Source organism: Triticum urartu, chromosome 5 (genome assembly GCF_003073215.2).
Source record: "Triticum urartu cultivar G1812 chromosome 5, Tu2.1, whole genome shotgun sequence".
Taxonomy (NCBI): Eukaryota; Viridiplantae; Streptophyta; class Magnoliopsida; order Poales; family Poaceae; genus Triticum; species Triticum urartu.
In genome coordinates, this window is record NC_053026.1 from 517,805,377 (window position 1) to 517,821,681 (window position 16,305).

Genomic DNA, 16,305 nt, shown 5'->3' on the forward strand with positions numbered 1-16,305 from the left:
CGACACTTTCTGTAAAGTTTTGTGGGTACAACATTCAGTAATTCAGTAACAGTTAAACATCAGTGTCTTTTCGTGGAGTACAGCCTGCTTTCTCTTCCATTTTGTAAATTTTATCCTACTTCTTGTATTGATGGCTTCTAAATATTCTCCTGATGGTTCATCCTAAAATGGCCCCTGTACCACCTGGCCGGTTCACTAATTCACAAGTTTTTGATCATTCTAGCGTCCTGATTTAGATGATACTAGATTGCATTGAAACTTGTTTTTTTTCATTCTCTGTGCAGCAGTATGAAACTATTGACATCTAGAAATAGAGTTGCAACAATCGTTGGCTCAGTTCATTATATAGTTATATGCAATTAAAACGAAAGAGAAGAATGGCTGCAACTGCTGGTTGACCACATTCCTGTTGGTTGTTGCTGTAATGATCACATTGCTTTACATACAATTTTCCTTCTCCTATTGTCTGCTATCTAACAATTGTACACTATCCAGGCAAACTACTCTAAACCTGCTGTTCTTCAGCAGCTACACACAGTAAATCTGATTGCCGGCTCCAACGGTAGGCATCACAGAGCCAGTGTAGTGGCAAGGTGTCACCATAGAGCTCAGCACCGCCTTCTCGACCTCGGCAGAGGCATTCCTCCTCAGCAAGCACATGATGTACTCCATCACCGCGGCATTACAGGGCAGCGTGATCTTGCCATCACTCGCGAAGCCAAACTCCTCCTGGGACATCCTCAGGAGGTCACCAAAGACCGTTGTGCCGAGGTACAGCAGCGGGACCTCGAAGCGCCTCCCGTCGGCCGTGTACATGACGCAGCGGCCCTTAGCCGGTGCAGAGGTGCAGCATCCTTGGTCTTCCTTGGCCGTCACGGTGAGCCTCTTGGCCAACTGAGCAAATCTCTTGGCGCCGGCCATGGTTCTGGCTGGGTATTGCTTTTCAGCTGGAGGTTTGGAGAACGTGTGCTGCTGTCTGCTATGGATGTTGCAGTGCTCAGCTGGTGGTGGATACGTGTGGCTTTATAGGCGAGCCGTTCGCTGGATTTATAGGCGAGACGACGGGAAGGGCGTCATCGTGTCGGCGCAGGACAAGGCCATGTGATGGGCGCATGCAAGTGTTGCGGTCTGATAAGTTTGGATTAGATCGCGGCGGGGCCAAATGTTTGGTGTATCATTTGCTTCCACATGGTTGGTGTTGAAAAGCTTGTGCTGGTCTAGAACACGATGTGTTTGATATTCGGCATCTCACGTTGTGACAGGAGTCCATATCTTGACTAGAACCATGCCAAACCCATCTTGTGTTATGTATCGCAGCAGATGCCTCTGATGTGTGTGGTGTGCTGACTGTTTGTGTTCCAGTGCATGTATTGTACTCCCTTCGTCTCAAAATTCTTGTTTTAAATTTATCTAGATACGGATGTATCTAACACTAAAATGTGAAAAGATACATCTGTATCTAGACAAATCTAAGACAAGAATTTTGGGACGGAGGGAGTAGTATTTGCGGCATGGACTTCCCAGTTATGGTATGGTTGAGTTTCTTAGACACAACTGTTTTAGTTCCTTGTGGACAAGGTTTTTTGAGGTTGAGGGAAGGCCTTCAAGGCTTAGCTCCTTGTGGACATGTTCATCATTTAGTTATCCAGCTTTCTGTAACCCCTTTGGTTCTGAACTTGAAAGTAGTTAAGAGGACATGTTTTGGTTATGTGGGGTTTCTAGGCACATCAGTGAGTTTGTTCTAGCAAGTGACAGTTTTATGTAAGCTAGATGAGGTTCATATCAGTAGAGGCAGCTGCTCATCTGATAATGATCACAAGCTGTATGCAACCTGTTGACAATAAGAAGGCACTGTTCAAACAGACCATCAACTAAAGACTGGGGCTTTAAGTTGCTTGTAGAGACTAGCTAGCTCTACTCAATCTCACGGGCCAGCACTACATACTTTCTCCTATATTTTATTTTACCGGGATATAATCAAGAGAACAGATAGCAATTGATCTGCATCTACTCATAGTTGCAAACAGGACTGGATCCAGTTTCAGTCATACATGTCTCTTACCTCGCAGGACACTAGCAAATGGTTGATGTCCAACAGAGTACAGCAGACAAGATGGAAAACTCACAGCTGCAGCAGCGCATGCATGTTCTGAAATAAGCGCCTCCGCATGCAAAGATGCAGTTAAAACAAGGTTACAGCATTCACATAACTATATTCTCTAGTGGAAAATAACTCAAGAAAACCAAAGCCACCCCCTACGGTACGCTAGCTACTCCCACAAGCTCCAGTCGCTTTGGGGTCCGGGTTCGACGACAATCGAAATGGAGACTTCAAAGCAGCCATGGACCCACGGTAACCCAGCCACAACTCGGCAAACCATACATATGTAGCCAAGCATCAAAACAGCTCGTGGGTATCTTCACATCCTGTCCTCCCTCCTGCGTGGGGCGCAGGTTATGATCTCGTCGACCCTCAGGATCATCTCCGCAGCCTCGGTCGCCGACAGGACGATGGCCTGCTTCACCTTGAACGCCTCGCAGATGCCACGCTTCTGCATGTCTCCCAGCTGCACAACAGGGGACCATGTTAGTTCCAAACTCCCTCAGGTACAGGTTCAGATACAAAATCGGTGTCACGATGAGCCTACCCCGCCGCTGATGACGTCGATTCCAACAGTGCTGTTCTCCTTGTGGTGCTCAGCTCGGAGCTGAGAGATCAGCTCGGCACTATCCAGACCAGCATTGTCGGCTATGATTGTTGGGATGGCTTGCAGGGCGCGCGAAAAAGCATCAATCGCATGAGATTTCTTCCCAGGGGTCCTCCTTGCAAGTTCATCCACCTCTTTGGACATCACCATCTCAGGCCATCCACCGCCAAATATGACACGCGTGTCATTTACTGTCTGGGAGAGCACACACAAGGCATCATGCAAGGACCTCTCAGCCTCATCAAGCACATGCTCACTGTAGACAACAAGACACATAGTCAATGTGCGGCCAAATAAAACAGAATGACTGAATAATACTCCCTCCGTAAAGAAATATAAGAGCGTTTAGAAACGCTCTTATATTTCTTTACGGAGGGAGTACAATGTTATCACTGCATGATAAGGAGCTGCACAAATAAGACATACCTTGCTCCTCTCAGGACAATGGTGCAAGCTTGCCCCATCGCAACCCCGGAGAAATGAATCAGCCTGTCCTCCCCAATCATAATCTCTTCGATGAGCTTGCAGTGCCCAAGCTTAACAGACTCTGGGTTGTCAAAAGTAGATGCAATATCACCACCCGTGACAAGAGCTAACCGCTCGATACCCTCAAAGTCAGCATGCTCAACTGCAAGGATACCAGCATCAGCAAAAAGTTCTTCAGGAAAGTTGTAGATTAGCTGCCTGTTGACAAAGCAGTTGATCCCGTGACCAATGATTTTCTCAACTTTCTCTCTCATTTTCTGCTTTTCAGCAGCTTCAATATCTGCAACCTTAGACATCGAATCCACCCGGACACGTGCCCCATAAATCTTAACTTTATCTGTATCCATAGCGGTGTTCGCAACCAAAATATTAGCATTCTCAATTCGCTTTGGTTGACCCAGGCCAATCTTCTTATCAAGGATGAACCTACAAAACAGATTCAGAATGTTAAACTGATGCCAGTCTGCTTGGAACTGATATAGGACCATAATATATTTGGGGTAAAAGAGAACTAGGTTTCCCATAATATAGTTTGTGAAAGAACATACCCTTCATCCAAAAAGGAATCCTTAAGAGATCCTCCAGGTTTCTTCAGAATTTGGATTGATTCCAAGTTGGTGCTACCCTGCCACCAATGAACAAGTGTGATGATATCAAATCAACGTTTTACCAACAGATGTGAATTAATAATAAAGAACTATACTGAACTAGACCTCAAACAACATCCCACATATAGAAAATATATGGTATGACCAACTTCCCCCAGTCCTTTTTACCTTAAGCCTGAGGACAGCATCAACTGCAAGTTCAGCAAAATACTCCTTGTCCTGGGAGAGAATTTTCGAACTAAGTGTAGTCATGGCGATGTTCATGAGATCTGATCTGAACTTGTCTGCAGCACCAATGAAGGTTTATTGTCAGAAGAATATTCCTGGGCGGGAACTCTTGATATATAAACTATAAAGCATAATGAATGCAATAAAATTTATACATCTGACTGAAAATACTGCCAGGCCCCAACTAGGGCAACCAATGATACCAGGTCCTATAAGCTAGTATTCCAGGAAGTAAACATAAACCTTGTTCCACACAAGTAATAACTAACAGAAGTTTACATAGTGCTTAAACATAGTGACAAAATCATACTCCCTCCATCCCAAAATAAGTGTCTTTGATTTAGTACAACTTTGTACTAAAGTCAAAGACACTTATTTTGGGATGGAGGGAGTATATGAGAAGGTAACTAAATAGGTGACCTGTATTATCTTTGTTGTCCATGGTCTTCTTCAACAAAGCATTTCTGGCGCACTCAGCAGCCATTCTGTAACCTAATAGTTCAGGGAGATGACAAAGCATTAGAGATGTCCACATGTAACCAAATGATTAGCTAAAGATCTGCAAACAGTTCTACAATATGTATCTCTTTTCTCTTTCAAATATCATGTGTGCTGTTTCTGCATAAATAATCAAACAAAACGACATAAAAAACAAAAAGGAAAACATGAAATGGAACAGAAAACAAATGGTCGTAGTTCTCCATTGACAAAGTGGCATCAATGCAGAAGTGCACTGCTTTCACATTTTGGTTTTTCAAGATACTATCTTGTACTTCTAAAATGGCATCAATGCAGAACTGCACTGCTTTCACATTTTGGTTTTTCAAGATACTACCTTGTACTTCTAAAATGGCATCAATGCAGAAGTGCACTGCTTTCACATTTTGGTTTTTCAAGATACTACCTTGTACTTCTAAAATGGCATCAATGCAGAAGTGCACTGCTTTCACATTTTGGTTTTTCAAGATACTACCTTGTACTTCTAAAATGGCATCAATGCAGAAGTGCACTGCTTTCACATTTTGGTTTTTCAAGATACTACCTTGTACTTCTAAAATGGCATCAATGCAGAACTGCACTGCTTTCAAATTTTCGTTTTTCAAGATACTACCTTGTACTTCTAAAATGGCATCAATGCAGAACTGCACTGCTTTCACATTTTCGTTTTTCAAGATACTATCTTGTACTTCTAAAATGGCATCAATGCAGAAGTTACCAATACTGAGGGAGCTGCTTTTTAATCATTTAAGCATGACAAAAAATAATAAGTATGTAAGCGTGAGATCTCATTTTTCAGAATTCACATGTCCGACTGCTCCAAAAAGTGTTGCTATTGTATCATTACTCACCCAAGACTCAGTAACGTGTATTGAAGTAATAATTAAGATGTTGCACAATTTTTAAATGTGAGCCTGTTAGGGATAACATTTTAGATAAACCGTGTCTAAAATGAGGATTACCTGCAATAATAGTCATCGGGTGAATCTTCATGTTAACCAACTTCTCAGCCTCCCTCAAAAGTTCTCCAGCCAAAACAACAACAGAAGTTGTTCCATCACCAACTTCATCATCTTGAACTTTGGAGATGTCTAAGAATGATCATTAAGGACCACATATTCTTTCAATTAGGAAGAACATTCATACAACCAGCTAATCAAATAAGGTCAGGAAAAGCTATAAGAAGCCTATATTGCCAGATCTAGAAATAACCATCATCTCAGCATGAACATCACCAAGCAATAGATTCAAACAAAAAGGATACCAACAAGGACCTTGGCAGCAGGGTTGTCGATATGGAGGGACTTCAAAATGGTAGCCCCATCATTCGTAACAGTGACACTCCGCCCTCGGCCAGTCGACTGAAGGATCTTGTCCTGGGCATAAACAAGGCATCATGTAAGGGAGACACACTAACACTAGCATTCAAAGGGCTGCCATCTTTTGTCCAAATGCACATTTTCTCTGGGAACAGCACACGCATACCATTCCTTTTGGCCCGAGTGTGGTCTTGACCAAGTCCGCGATCGCCATGGCACCAACGAAAGATGCCTGCCAGGAGATGAGACCGAATGAGTTAGAACCCCATATAACAAAAGGGGCTGAACGATAATTCAACAAAGCACGCAATCTACAGCCTCTTTGCAGTCCAAATAAAAGGAGATGAGTAAGCCCATTGCACACTGTTGCAAAAGCACATTGCAGCCGCAACAGAGCATCGGTAAGCCACAGATCCTATGAAGCGAAACCACTAGGCGGCGGCAGGGAACGCTCAGGCGCCCGATCTGGTGCTCCGCGAGCTGGCCCTTACTCAGCTCTCAGCTGGGAGAGCAGCACCGTGGAACGAACGAACGGACCGACCGACCTAAAGCAACAGTGGAACCGAGCGGATCAGGGAGGAGGGGTTGGGCGGTCGTCTCACCATCCGGGCGCGCTCGCCCTTCTCCTGTATGGCGTCATCCTTGAGCACCCTCTCCATCTGCCCAGCCACATAGAGAGAGAGAGAGAGAGGAAGAAAAATTGTCAGGAACGCATCGCGCTGATCCAGCCACGGAGAAGGGGACTGGGGGGCGGCCGGGCTGAGTACCTCGGGGACGGGTCACGGGTCGAGGCGGCAGGCCGGCGGATCTCGGTCCCGTAGTTCGTCGGGGAGGACGCGGCGGCGGAGGCGGGGCGGCGGCGGCGGGGAGCAGTGGCGCAGAAGAGAACACAGCTCAAACGGCGCTTCTAGTATCTACTAGCGCCCTTTGATGTGCGGCCGCGTCGCTCCGCTGGGCCTCCAATGGACTCGGCCCGCTTCTTAGGCGACTGTGCAAAAGAGTTCTCTTCTCTCGATTATCAGGCAAAAAAAACTTCTTCTCAAAAAAAAAAACATCAGGAAAAAAAACTACAACTCAAAAAAAATTATGACATTTTCTCAAAAAGAAAAGGCAAACCATGAAAGCCTTGTACCCCTAGGCGTCTAGGGTTTTTGTACTCCGCCATCTCCCCGCCGGCGTCGAGTTAGTGAGTCTTGTTCTGTCCCTGATCTCATAATAGTCCCTCGCCCCGTGACTGCACTCGTCGGCCAGATGGCCGCGTCATCGTCCTCAAGGAGTCCATACGGTGCGGCGGGAGGAAAAGGCAAGGGCGGGGTTGGAACCGATCTAGAAGAGGCGATGAAGCTGAAAGACGAAGAACTTGATGATATTTTTGTGGGTGAAGAGAAAATCTCAGGTCTCTCCAAATCTGCTAGACGGTTGGCGGTTGCAAAGGTGAACACGAACAAGTTTTTTGGTGCAGGTGCATTCAAGGATGCTATGAAATATGCATGGAACTTTGCACACGAACCGGATATCGGGGAAGTTGATGGCAATCTCTTCATGATATAGTGCTTTTTGCCTAGGTGACTGAAACAAGGTCATGCATCAGGGTTAGTGAATATTCCGTGGTTTGGTTGCACTTATTGAGGAATATGACGGCAAACAAAAACCAGGATCAGTCAAGCTGGAGCGGATCAACATCTGGGCACATGTTGATGATACTCCGAACCTCTAGGTTGCAAGGCATTGCTGATCAGATGGCTCATAGGATTGGCCTGGTAAACAACATGGAGATGAACCCATCCAGGGTTTAGGTTTACACCCTTGAACCTTAATGGGAAGGAGCAAATTTTTATGCGAGAAGATCGGCTTCTTTTGTGGAGTTTGCGACATCCTTGGTCATAACCTAAGACGAGGTTCATGGGCCGGATGATATAGAGTATGAGGACTATATGATGGCGGTAACCGATAAGAAGGTCATTTCTAGTGATTGGAGTGCTAGTCGAGGTGGTTTTGTTGCTTTGGCCAGGGGCATGCCGTTCAAGGGTGCGTGAGGTCGGGACCGTGGTGGTGGCTCGACTGGCACATGAAACATACCCTGCAAGGCAGGGAATGACAAGCTTGGATGAAGATGGGGAGTACGAGTTGGATGACTCGTCGACTAGCCCATTAAAGAATACGTCAGCTCCAGTAGGTGAAGATAAGGACAAGGAAAGTGTTGCAATGAAGCTGGACCTTGGTACATAAAATGTGCATGCTAATGTTGAGGATCATGATGTCACCGGAGACAAGAACATGCAAGAAGCGGCGGCTACCAAGGAAGGGCAATCTGGTGACGGGTTGCATGCCCTCCTCTCCCACCTGAATATGTGAAGTGAAGGGATAGGAAGAAACCAAAACAGGGAACTTCACCCTAAAAAAAGATGAACTCTGATGAAAAATTGGCAAGCTCCGGTATGGACCACCAGTATTCTCGGTTAGAACTGTTGCGGGATTGGCAACACATGATAGTTCGAGAGGTACACACGTGTAACACCCGAATGTAACTTTCCCTTTTTGTACTCCAACTCTTGCCGTTTCCGGCGTTAAGTTATATTTATTTCTCGGGTTCAGGTCTTTGTCTCCGTGTGTTGTTTTCTTTTTCATGCATCTCATATCGTGTCGTCATGTGCTTTGCATTTGTATACGTGTTCATCTCATGCATTCGAGCATTTTCCCCGTTGTCCGTTTTGCATTCCGGCGCTTCGTTCTCCTCCGGTGGCCATTTCTAGATTTCTTTCGTGTGTGGGGATTAAACATTTCCGGAGTGGACCGAGACTTGCCAAGCGGCCTTGGTTTACTACCGGTAGACCGCCTGTCAAGTTTCGTATCATTTGGACTTCGTTTGGCACTCCAACGGTTAACCGAGGGACCGAAAAGGCCTCGTGTGTGTTGCAGCCCAACACCCCTCATTTTGGCCCAAAACCCACCAAACTCTGCTCCATGTCCTAGAGCGTTCGATCACGATCGCGTGGCCGAAAACCGCACCTCATTTGGACTCTCCTAGCTCCACTTATGCCTATAAATAGCACCCCCCCAAATTCGGATCTTCTTCCCCGTCCAAACCCTAGTCAAAAAAAAACTCCAGATCCGCCGCCGACGGACGTGTCCGGAGCGGACCGGACAACGTCCGCCGCGCCCCTCGCCCACTCGCCGCGCGCCACATGGCGCCAACCACCGCCGCCGCCGCCGGCCCGCGGGAGCCCGCGCCCGGCCCCCGCGCCGCCCGAGCGGGCCACTCCCCCGCCGCCTCGCGCCGCCCGTCTTCCCCGTCGCCGGCGACCCGCGCCGCCGCACGCCTCCATCGCCGGCAGCCGTCGTCGTCGCCGGCGAGCCCCGCCATCGCCGCCTAGCCGCCGCCGGCCACCGCCTCGCCCGGCCCCGCCTCGGGACGCCGCCCCGGCCTCTCCTCCACTCCGGCCGGCCCCGCCGTCCTCCTCCTCCTCCCCAAGTCCGGCTCCTTCCTCTCCGGCCAAGACGAACTCCGGCGAGCAGCTCCGTCGAACCTCGAACCGCGTGCAAATCCAGATCTGATTCGAACGGTTGACTTTTTCTTCCCCAAACCCTAATTTTTTATGCCTAAATTTGACCGGCCGTAACTTTGCATCCGTAGCTCCGATTTGAACATATAATATATCAAATTGTTCGCCTCGACGACTACATCATTTCATTCCATTGCGTCATTTTCATTTGAGCTCATCTTGATGCCCAAAATGCTGCTAGAAGGAGGCTTCGTGAGTTAATTGTCAGATCTGCTAGTTCATCTTAGACTTTTGTCATTTTTGCCATGATTATTGTGTGCATGCTATGCCTGTGAGTCCTTCATGTGTTTTGTTAAGCATTTTGTCTTCTTTCCAGAGGTGCAACCCATGCATTTTTAGGATGTGTGTGGTGACTTGTGCAAGCTTGCAAAGTGAGGCACCCGGTAAATCTGTTTTCAGGGACTTAGTTGTTTTCACTGTCTGGGATTATTTAGTTCATGAGGCCATATGTTCAGCTTCTTTCCTAGTGATCCGTGCCTCTTTTGAGGATGATCAGTAAAGGAGTTTCGTTAATCATGTTATTCTCTATCCCTCCAAGTCTTTTTTTGCAATTATGGAGCACACTAGCTTGAGACAATCGAGCTCTACTTTTGCTTCGTTATGAATCTGGGCAGATCGTCAACTCGTTTGCGATTTTGCCGATGCTATTGTAGTTGATCTGTGCATGCCATGCCATTGATCTTGCCATGGCTAGCTAGTATTTTGTGCCTTCTTAATGGATGTATGCTTGCCTTGCCGTGACTTGCACCGTAGTGAGTGCATCGAGCTCGTTTACATGCCTTCGTGAGTTATATTTCAGCATGTCTCAGTTTCCACTAAGTCTGAAAACTGATTGTGTTTGAGCTATGTTCGTGTGCTTGTTAGTATATTTTGTGATCCCTTTTGGCCCCAGGTCACTTTGGGACTTTTGTTAAGCTTGTTGAGTAGCTCCATTCCATGTTCTTATTTATCATAATCAGGTCATGTATCACGTTGTTTTGCTGCTCTGAAGAGGGCTTCGTGATCTGAAATTTCAGACAAGTGTTAATTTCACACTGTCTGAGATCTGTTTTGCATTTGCGTTTTTGACATGCTTGTTTGAACCTCATAATGGATGAATTGGCCGTGGCTCAGTGCTAGTCTTTTTTTAAGCATCTTGTGTGCATCCCTGCAATGTATTTTGTTGTCATGTTTGGTGGCCGTAGCATGTTCATCTCATTGCATTTAGGTGCCTACTTGCTGTAAATCGCAGACCGGTGTCATTCTTAAATCGCTTGCCATTTCCAAACCGTAACTCCGATTCCAATGATCTTTATATCGTTTTCAAGAGATTTCATCTCATCTTTCCAGTGGCGCCCTTGGAATTCCAAGTTGAGGCCAGGTCCATGTATTTCCTGTCATATCTTGCATTTTGCATCCCGCATCGCATCCCGCATAGCATATCATCATTTCATCTTATTGCTTGGTCTTGCACGTGGTTGATTGTATCCTTGTTGCTTGTTTGTCTTGTTGGGTAGAGCCAGGAGACGAGTTCGCTACCGAGGAGCCCGTTGAGTTTGCTTGTGAGGATCCAGTCAACTCTGACAACTGTGCAGGCAAGATGATCATACCCTCGAAATCACTACTATCTTTGCTATGCTAGTTTGCTCGCTCTTGCTATGCCAATGCTACGATGCCTACCTTTTGCTTGTCAGCCTCCCAATTGCCATGTCAAACCTCTAACCCACCATGTCCTAGCAAACCGTTGATTGGCTATGTTACCGCTTTGCTCAGCCCCTCTTATAGCGTTGCTAGTTGCAGGTGAAGATTGGAGCCGTTCCTTGTTGGAACATCTTTTATTTACTTGTTGGGATATCATATTATTGTTATGTTATCTTAATGCATCTATATACTTGGTAAAGGGTGGAAGGCTCGGCCTCTCGCCTAGTGTTTTGTTCCACTCTTGCCGCCCTAGTTTCCGTCATATCGGTGTTATGTTCCCGGATTTTGCGTTCCTTACGCGGTTGGGTTATAATGGGAACCCCTTGATATTTCGCCTTGATTAAAGCTTGTCCAGCAGTGCCCAACATTGTTTTTACCATTTGCCACCTAGCCTTTTCTTTCCCTTGGGTTCTGCAGACTCAAGGGTCATCTTATTTTAACCCCCCCGGGCCAGTGCTCCTCTGAGTGTTGGTCCAAACCGTCAGCCGCCGGTGGCTACCAGGGGCAACTCTGGGCTGGCCTACCGGAAGTTTGGACAATCTGAGTGTGCCCTGAAAAAGAGATATGTGCAGCTCCTATCGGGATTTGTCGGCACATTCGGGCGGTGTTGCTGGTCTTGTTTTAACCTGTCGAAGTGTCTTGAGTTACCGAGATACCGAGTCTGATCGGAACGTCTTGGGAGGAGGTCTATTCCTTCGTTGACCGTGAGAGCTTGTCATGGGCTAAGTTGGGACTCCCCTGCAGGGATTGAACTTTCGAAAGCCGTGCCCACGGTTATGGGCAGATGGGAATTTGTTAATGTCCGGTTGTAGATAACTTGAACCTTAATTAATTTAAAATGAATCAACTGGGTGTGTTACCGTGATGGCCTCTTCTCGGCGGGGTCCGAGAAGTGGACACGGTGTTGGAGTAATGCTTGCGTAGGTTGTTCTTCTAGATTCTCGCTCGCTCTTTGCCTCCTCTTCTCGCTCTCTTTTGCGTTATAAGTTAGCCACCATATATGCTAGTCGCTTGCTGCAGCTCCACATATTTTGCCTCACCCCTTCCTATAAGCTTAAATAGTCTTGATCGCGAGGGTGCGAGATTGCTGAGTCCCTGTGGCTCACAGATACTATAACTCCAGATGCAGGTCCAGGTGATTCCGCTCCAGGTGACGAGTACGAGCTCAAGTGGGAGTTCGACGAGGACTCTCAGCGTTATTATGTTTCCTTTCCCGATGATCAGTAGTGGTGCCTAGTTGGGGTTCGATTCAGGGCCTTGTCGCATGTTGGGTTTTCTTCTATTTGGCGCCGTAGTCGGGCCATGAGTGTTTGTATGATGGATGTTATTTATGTACTCTGATGTGACGTGGCGAGTGTAAGCCAACTATGTTCTCTCCCCCTTTTAATTATATGTTGCATGGGATGTTGTAATGACTGCCTAACTTGCGACATTGCTTTCAATGCGGTTATGTCTCTAAGTCGTGCCTCGACACGTGGGAGCTATAGCCGCATCGAGGGCGTTACAAGTTGGTAATCAGAGCCTTCCCCGACCTTAGGAGCCCCATTGCTTGATCGTTTTTAGCAGCCGAGTTGTGTCTAGAAAAATGTTTTGAGTCTTTAGGAATTATATATCGGAGAGTTTAGGAATTCTTTTTACTTCCCAGTCTCCTCATCGCTCTGGTAAGGCATCCTGACGTACAGTTTTGACTCTTCTCTTCTCAAATTTCACTAAAAAATTTTTTAGGATCACGCGAGTATCTTGGATTTGTTCCGATGGCTTATGATGAGAACATTGTCTTGGTGCCTCCTGTCAGGGGTTTAGTGGAAGTGTCCCGGGGAGTTGAGCTCTGAGGTGTTGTCATCATAATTTTATCGTTGCAATTCTGGAATACTTGAGATATGTTCGCCGACATCGAAAATCTCTTTTATGTAGTTCGTTGGTGAGATAACCTCGACGCCACCCAGTACTGGGGCGGGAGTTCGGGAGTATCGCCATAACTTGTATAACGGATGCTTTTCGAAGGTTGAGGTAGATGGTTTCCGAAGTTTTCTTGGTTATGTGTTGAAGGATGGATACAGCTGGATGTAGGATTTGCTAGTTTGGGTGAGATATTATGCTTCCCCTGTATCCCCAACACCTGATTGCATAACCGGAAAGGTTCGGGAGTTTCATAGGTGGGAATTCTAGTAGCTCTAGTTCTTCTTCCACGGATATTGGTTTGAGATTGGGATTTCTTACTGATTATTCGTTCTTGATCCGTACCTTGTTGATTTATTTCTCTACCTTAATTCTATGTGGCTTCGCAATTTATGGATATGTGACCATTTCAGGAGGAATGCATTCGTTCATTTTGTTCGGATGTGAAGACTATATGTTGCAATTTTCATTCCGTTGGTTTCAGCTTCATTTATCTGTCAATGTGCTAATGGTGGTCAACCTCTTCAGGATGGCTCCCGCTAAGAGCACCAGTCAGAACCAGAATGAAGATCCGCCACCGCCTCCACCTCCTCCAGAGGCATGGCAAGCTGTGATGGCCGCAACCAATGCAAACACTCAGCTGATCATGCAAATTCTTCAAGAGCGCAATCAAGGCAGTCAAGGGAATCAAGGCAGCAATCAGAGTCACTTTGCTACACTCAACCAGTTCCTTGCTAATGGCCCAAAGACTTTCAACAATTGTGTTGAGACAACCGATGCTGACGATTGGCTTGTGGATCTGTGTAAGCATTTCGAGTGCAGTAACGTCAGGCCTGAGGACTTTGTCAAGTTCGCTTCCTTCCAACTCAAAGATCAAGCTGCAGAATGGTTCCAGCAGTACAAGGACTCCAGAGGTGGACGTGTTATCACTTGGGATGATTTCCGTCGAGATTTCCGAGCTCATCATATTCCGCAGAGCGTGGTTGAAAGCAAGCGTGAGGAATTCCGCAATCTGAAGCAAGGCTCTTTGTCTGTCTATGACTACAACAAGTTGTTCCAGAAGCTCGCCCGCTTTGCCAAGCAGGACGTGCCTGATGAGAAGAGCATGATATATCAGTTCAGGGGTGGTCTCAGAGAAGATATTCAGCTCGCTCTTGTCCTCTTCGAGCCCTTGAGATACGATGAGTTCTACAACATGGCACTAAAGCAAGAGGCTGCTCAGTTGAGGTGTGATGCTTCCAGGAAGCGAGTCAGAGATGTTACTCCTTGTTCCTCTACTCAAGTGGCCAAGCAGCAGAAGTTTTGGCTTCCTCCTCCTCCGTTCCGTCAGCCGTATCAGTAGAGGAGCAAAGGTGGCGGTGGTTCTTCCTACCCACCCAACCCTGGCTTTCAGAACAAGACTTCGTCTCAAGCTCCAAGATCGAGTGCTCCGTATCACCGTCCGCTTTCAGAGGTCACGTGCAACAAGTGCCAACAGAAGGGTCACTATGCCAACAAGTGTTTCAACCAGAGGCGTCTTCCTTCTCCTCCTCCTGTCAGATCGGCAAGTACAGCTGTGGTCAAGCATAACCCCAAGCATGCCAAGGTCAATTTGATGAATGCAGCTCAGGCAGAGGACTCGTCAGATGTGATCATGGGTAACCTTCCTGTTAATGATATTCCTGCAAAAGTTCTTTTTGACACTGGTGCATCGCATTGCTTCATCTCGAAACCTTTTGCATCTAAGCATGAGTTGACTTCCCAAGTTATGCATAAACCGTTAGCAGCCGTCTCTCCGGGTAAATGTTTGCTTGCTAATCACGAGATTCCGGATATTTCTATCATGATGGGTGATTTCAAGTTTCTGGCTTCTCCAATGGTTCTTGGTAACTCGGATATTGATCTTATTCTCGGGATGGATTGGCTTTCTAAGCACAAGGCTCAGCTTGATTGTGCAGCCAGGCAGATTCAATTGACTCATTCGTCTGAGGATGTAATTATCTTTGTCGCTCGGGATAATACTATCCGTCTGTTTTCTCTCAATGAGAAGGGTGAATTGGATGCCATCTCTCAAATTCCAGTCGTTTGCAAATATCAAGACGTCTTTCCAGAAGAGCTCCCAGGAATGCCTCCGCACCGGCCAGTGGAATTCGTTATTGAACTTGAGCCTGGCACGGAACCTGTGTGCAAACGTCCTTACAAGCTCGGACCTGAAGAGTTGAAGGAGCTGAAGAAGCAACTCGATGAGCAAGAAAGAATGGGTCTTATACGGCCTAGTACTTCTCCGTGGGGTTGTGGTGTTCTTTTTGTGAAGAAGAAGGATGGAACGGACCGACTTTGTGTTGATTACCGTCCGGTGAACAAGAAGACCATCAAGAACAAATACCCACTTCCCAACATCAATGAGCTGTTCGAACAACTCAAAGGTGCTCAAGTATTCTCCAAGCTTGATCTCCGTATGGGTTATCACCAGATTCGCATTCGTGAAGAAGATATTCCCAAGACAGCATTCAGAACAAGCTTTGGCTCATATGAATACACTGTCATGTCTTTTGGCCTCGCCAACGCTCCTCCGACGTTCTCTCGCATGATGAACTTCATCTTCAACGCCTACACCAATGACTTCGTTTTGCTCTATCTCGATGACATTCTGGTTTTCTCGAAGAACAAGGAAGATCATGCCAAGCACTTGCGTTTGGTTCTTGATAAGCTTAGGGAACATCAGTTCTACGCCAAGTTCTCCAAGTGTGAATTTTGGCTCGATGAGGTTCTTTATCTTGGTCATATCATCTCTGCCAAGGGCATTTCCGTGAATCCCGAGAAGGTATCTGCAATTGTGAATTGGGAACCTCCTCAGAACGTGAAGCAACTCCGCAGTTTTCTCTGTCTCGCAAGCTATTGCCGAAGATTCGTTGAGAACTTTTCTAAGATCGCGAAGCCTCTCTCTAATCTTCTTCAGAAGCACGTCAAGTACGTTTGGTCTCCAGAGTGTAATATTGCTTTCAACACTTTGAAAGAGAAGTTGATCACTGCTCCAGTTCTGACTCCGCCTAATGAATCCAAGCCGTACGAGGTCTTTTGTGATGCCTCCCTCCAAGGTCTTGGCGCAGTATTGATGCAAGAGAAGAAAGTGGTTGCTTATACATCTCGCCAGTTGAAGCCTAATGAGAGGAACTACCCCACTCATGATCTCGAATTGGCGGCAGTTGTGCATGCTCTTTTGACTTGGAGACATCTTCTATTGGGAAGAAAAGTGGACATTTTCACTGATCACAAGAGTCTCAAGTACATCTTCACTCAGCCTAATCTCAACCTCAGGCAAACTCGATGGGTCGAA

General features: G+C 46.6%; 2 protein-coding genes across 2 annotated transcripts; both read right to left on the minus strand.

The window, feature by feature from the left end:
• Positions 1 to 378: 378 nt before the first annotated feature.
• LOC125510288 (auxin-responsive protein SAUR36-like) lies at positions 379 to 1,124 on the minus strand. The gene has a single exon (XM_048675433.1). The coding sequence runs from the start codon at positions 919 to 921 to the stop codon at positions 529 to 531; it is 393 nt and encodes a 130-aa protein (XP_048531390.1). The 5' UTR covers positions 922 to 1,124; the 3' UTR covers positions 379 to 528.
• A 992-nt stretch (positions 1,125 to 2,116) lies between these two features.
• Positions 2,117 to 6,773, minus strand: LOC125510287 (T-complex protein 1 subunit beta-like). Its single transcript, XM_048675432.1, has 11 exons — positions 6,615 to 6,773; positions 6,450 to 6,506; positions 6,014 to 6,079; positions 5,793 to 5,904; positions 5,491 to 5,619; positions 4,451 to 4,522; positions 3,971 to 4,086; positions 3,743 to 3,819; positions 3,135 to 3,620; positions 2,649 to 2,964; positions 2,117 to 2,567 (listed from the first exon to the last, which is right to left on the minus strand). The coding sequence occupies exons 2-11, from the start codon at positions 6,504 to 6,506 to the stop codon at positions 2,421 to 2,423; spliced, it is 1,578 nt and encodes a 525-aa protein (XP_048531389.1). The 5' UTR covers positions 6,615 to 6,773; the 3' UTR covers positions 2,117 to 2,420.
• Positions 6,774 to 16,305: the final 9,532 nt, after the last annotated feature.

Excerpts from the sequence above, each read along its gene's own strand:
- LOC125510287 (XM_048675432.1), bottom strand. The coding sequence starts at position 6,506 with ATGGAGAGGGTGCTCAAGGATGACGCCATACAGGAGAAGGGCGAGCGC. Across the intron at positions 5,620-5,792 it reads TGCTGCCAAGGTCCTTGTTG|ACATCTCCAAAGTTCAAGAT; the intron begins GTATCCTTTTTG and ends GATCATTCTTAG. Across the intron at positions 3,621-3,742 it reads GATTCCTTTTTGGATGAAGG|GTTCATCCTTGATAAGAAGA; the intron begins GTATGTTCTTTC and ends TCTGTTTTGTAG.
- LOC125510288 (XM_048675433.1), bottom strand. The coding sequence starts at position 921 with ATGGCCGGCGCCAAGAGATTTGCTCAGTTGGCCAAGAGGCTCACCGTG.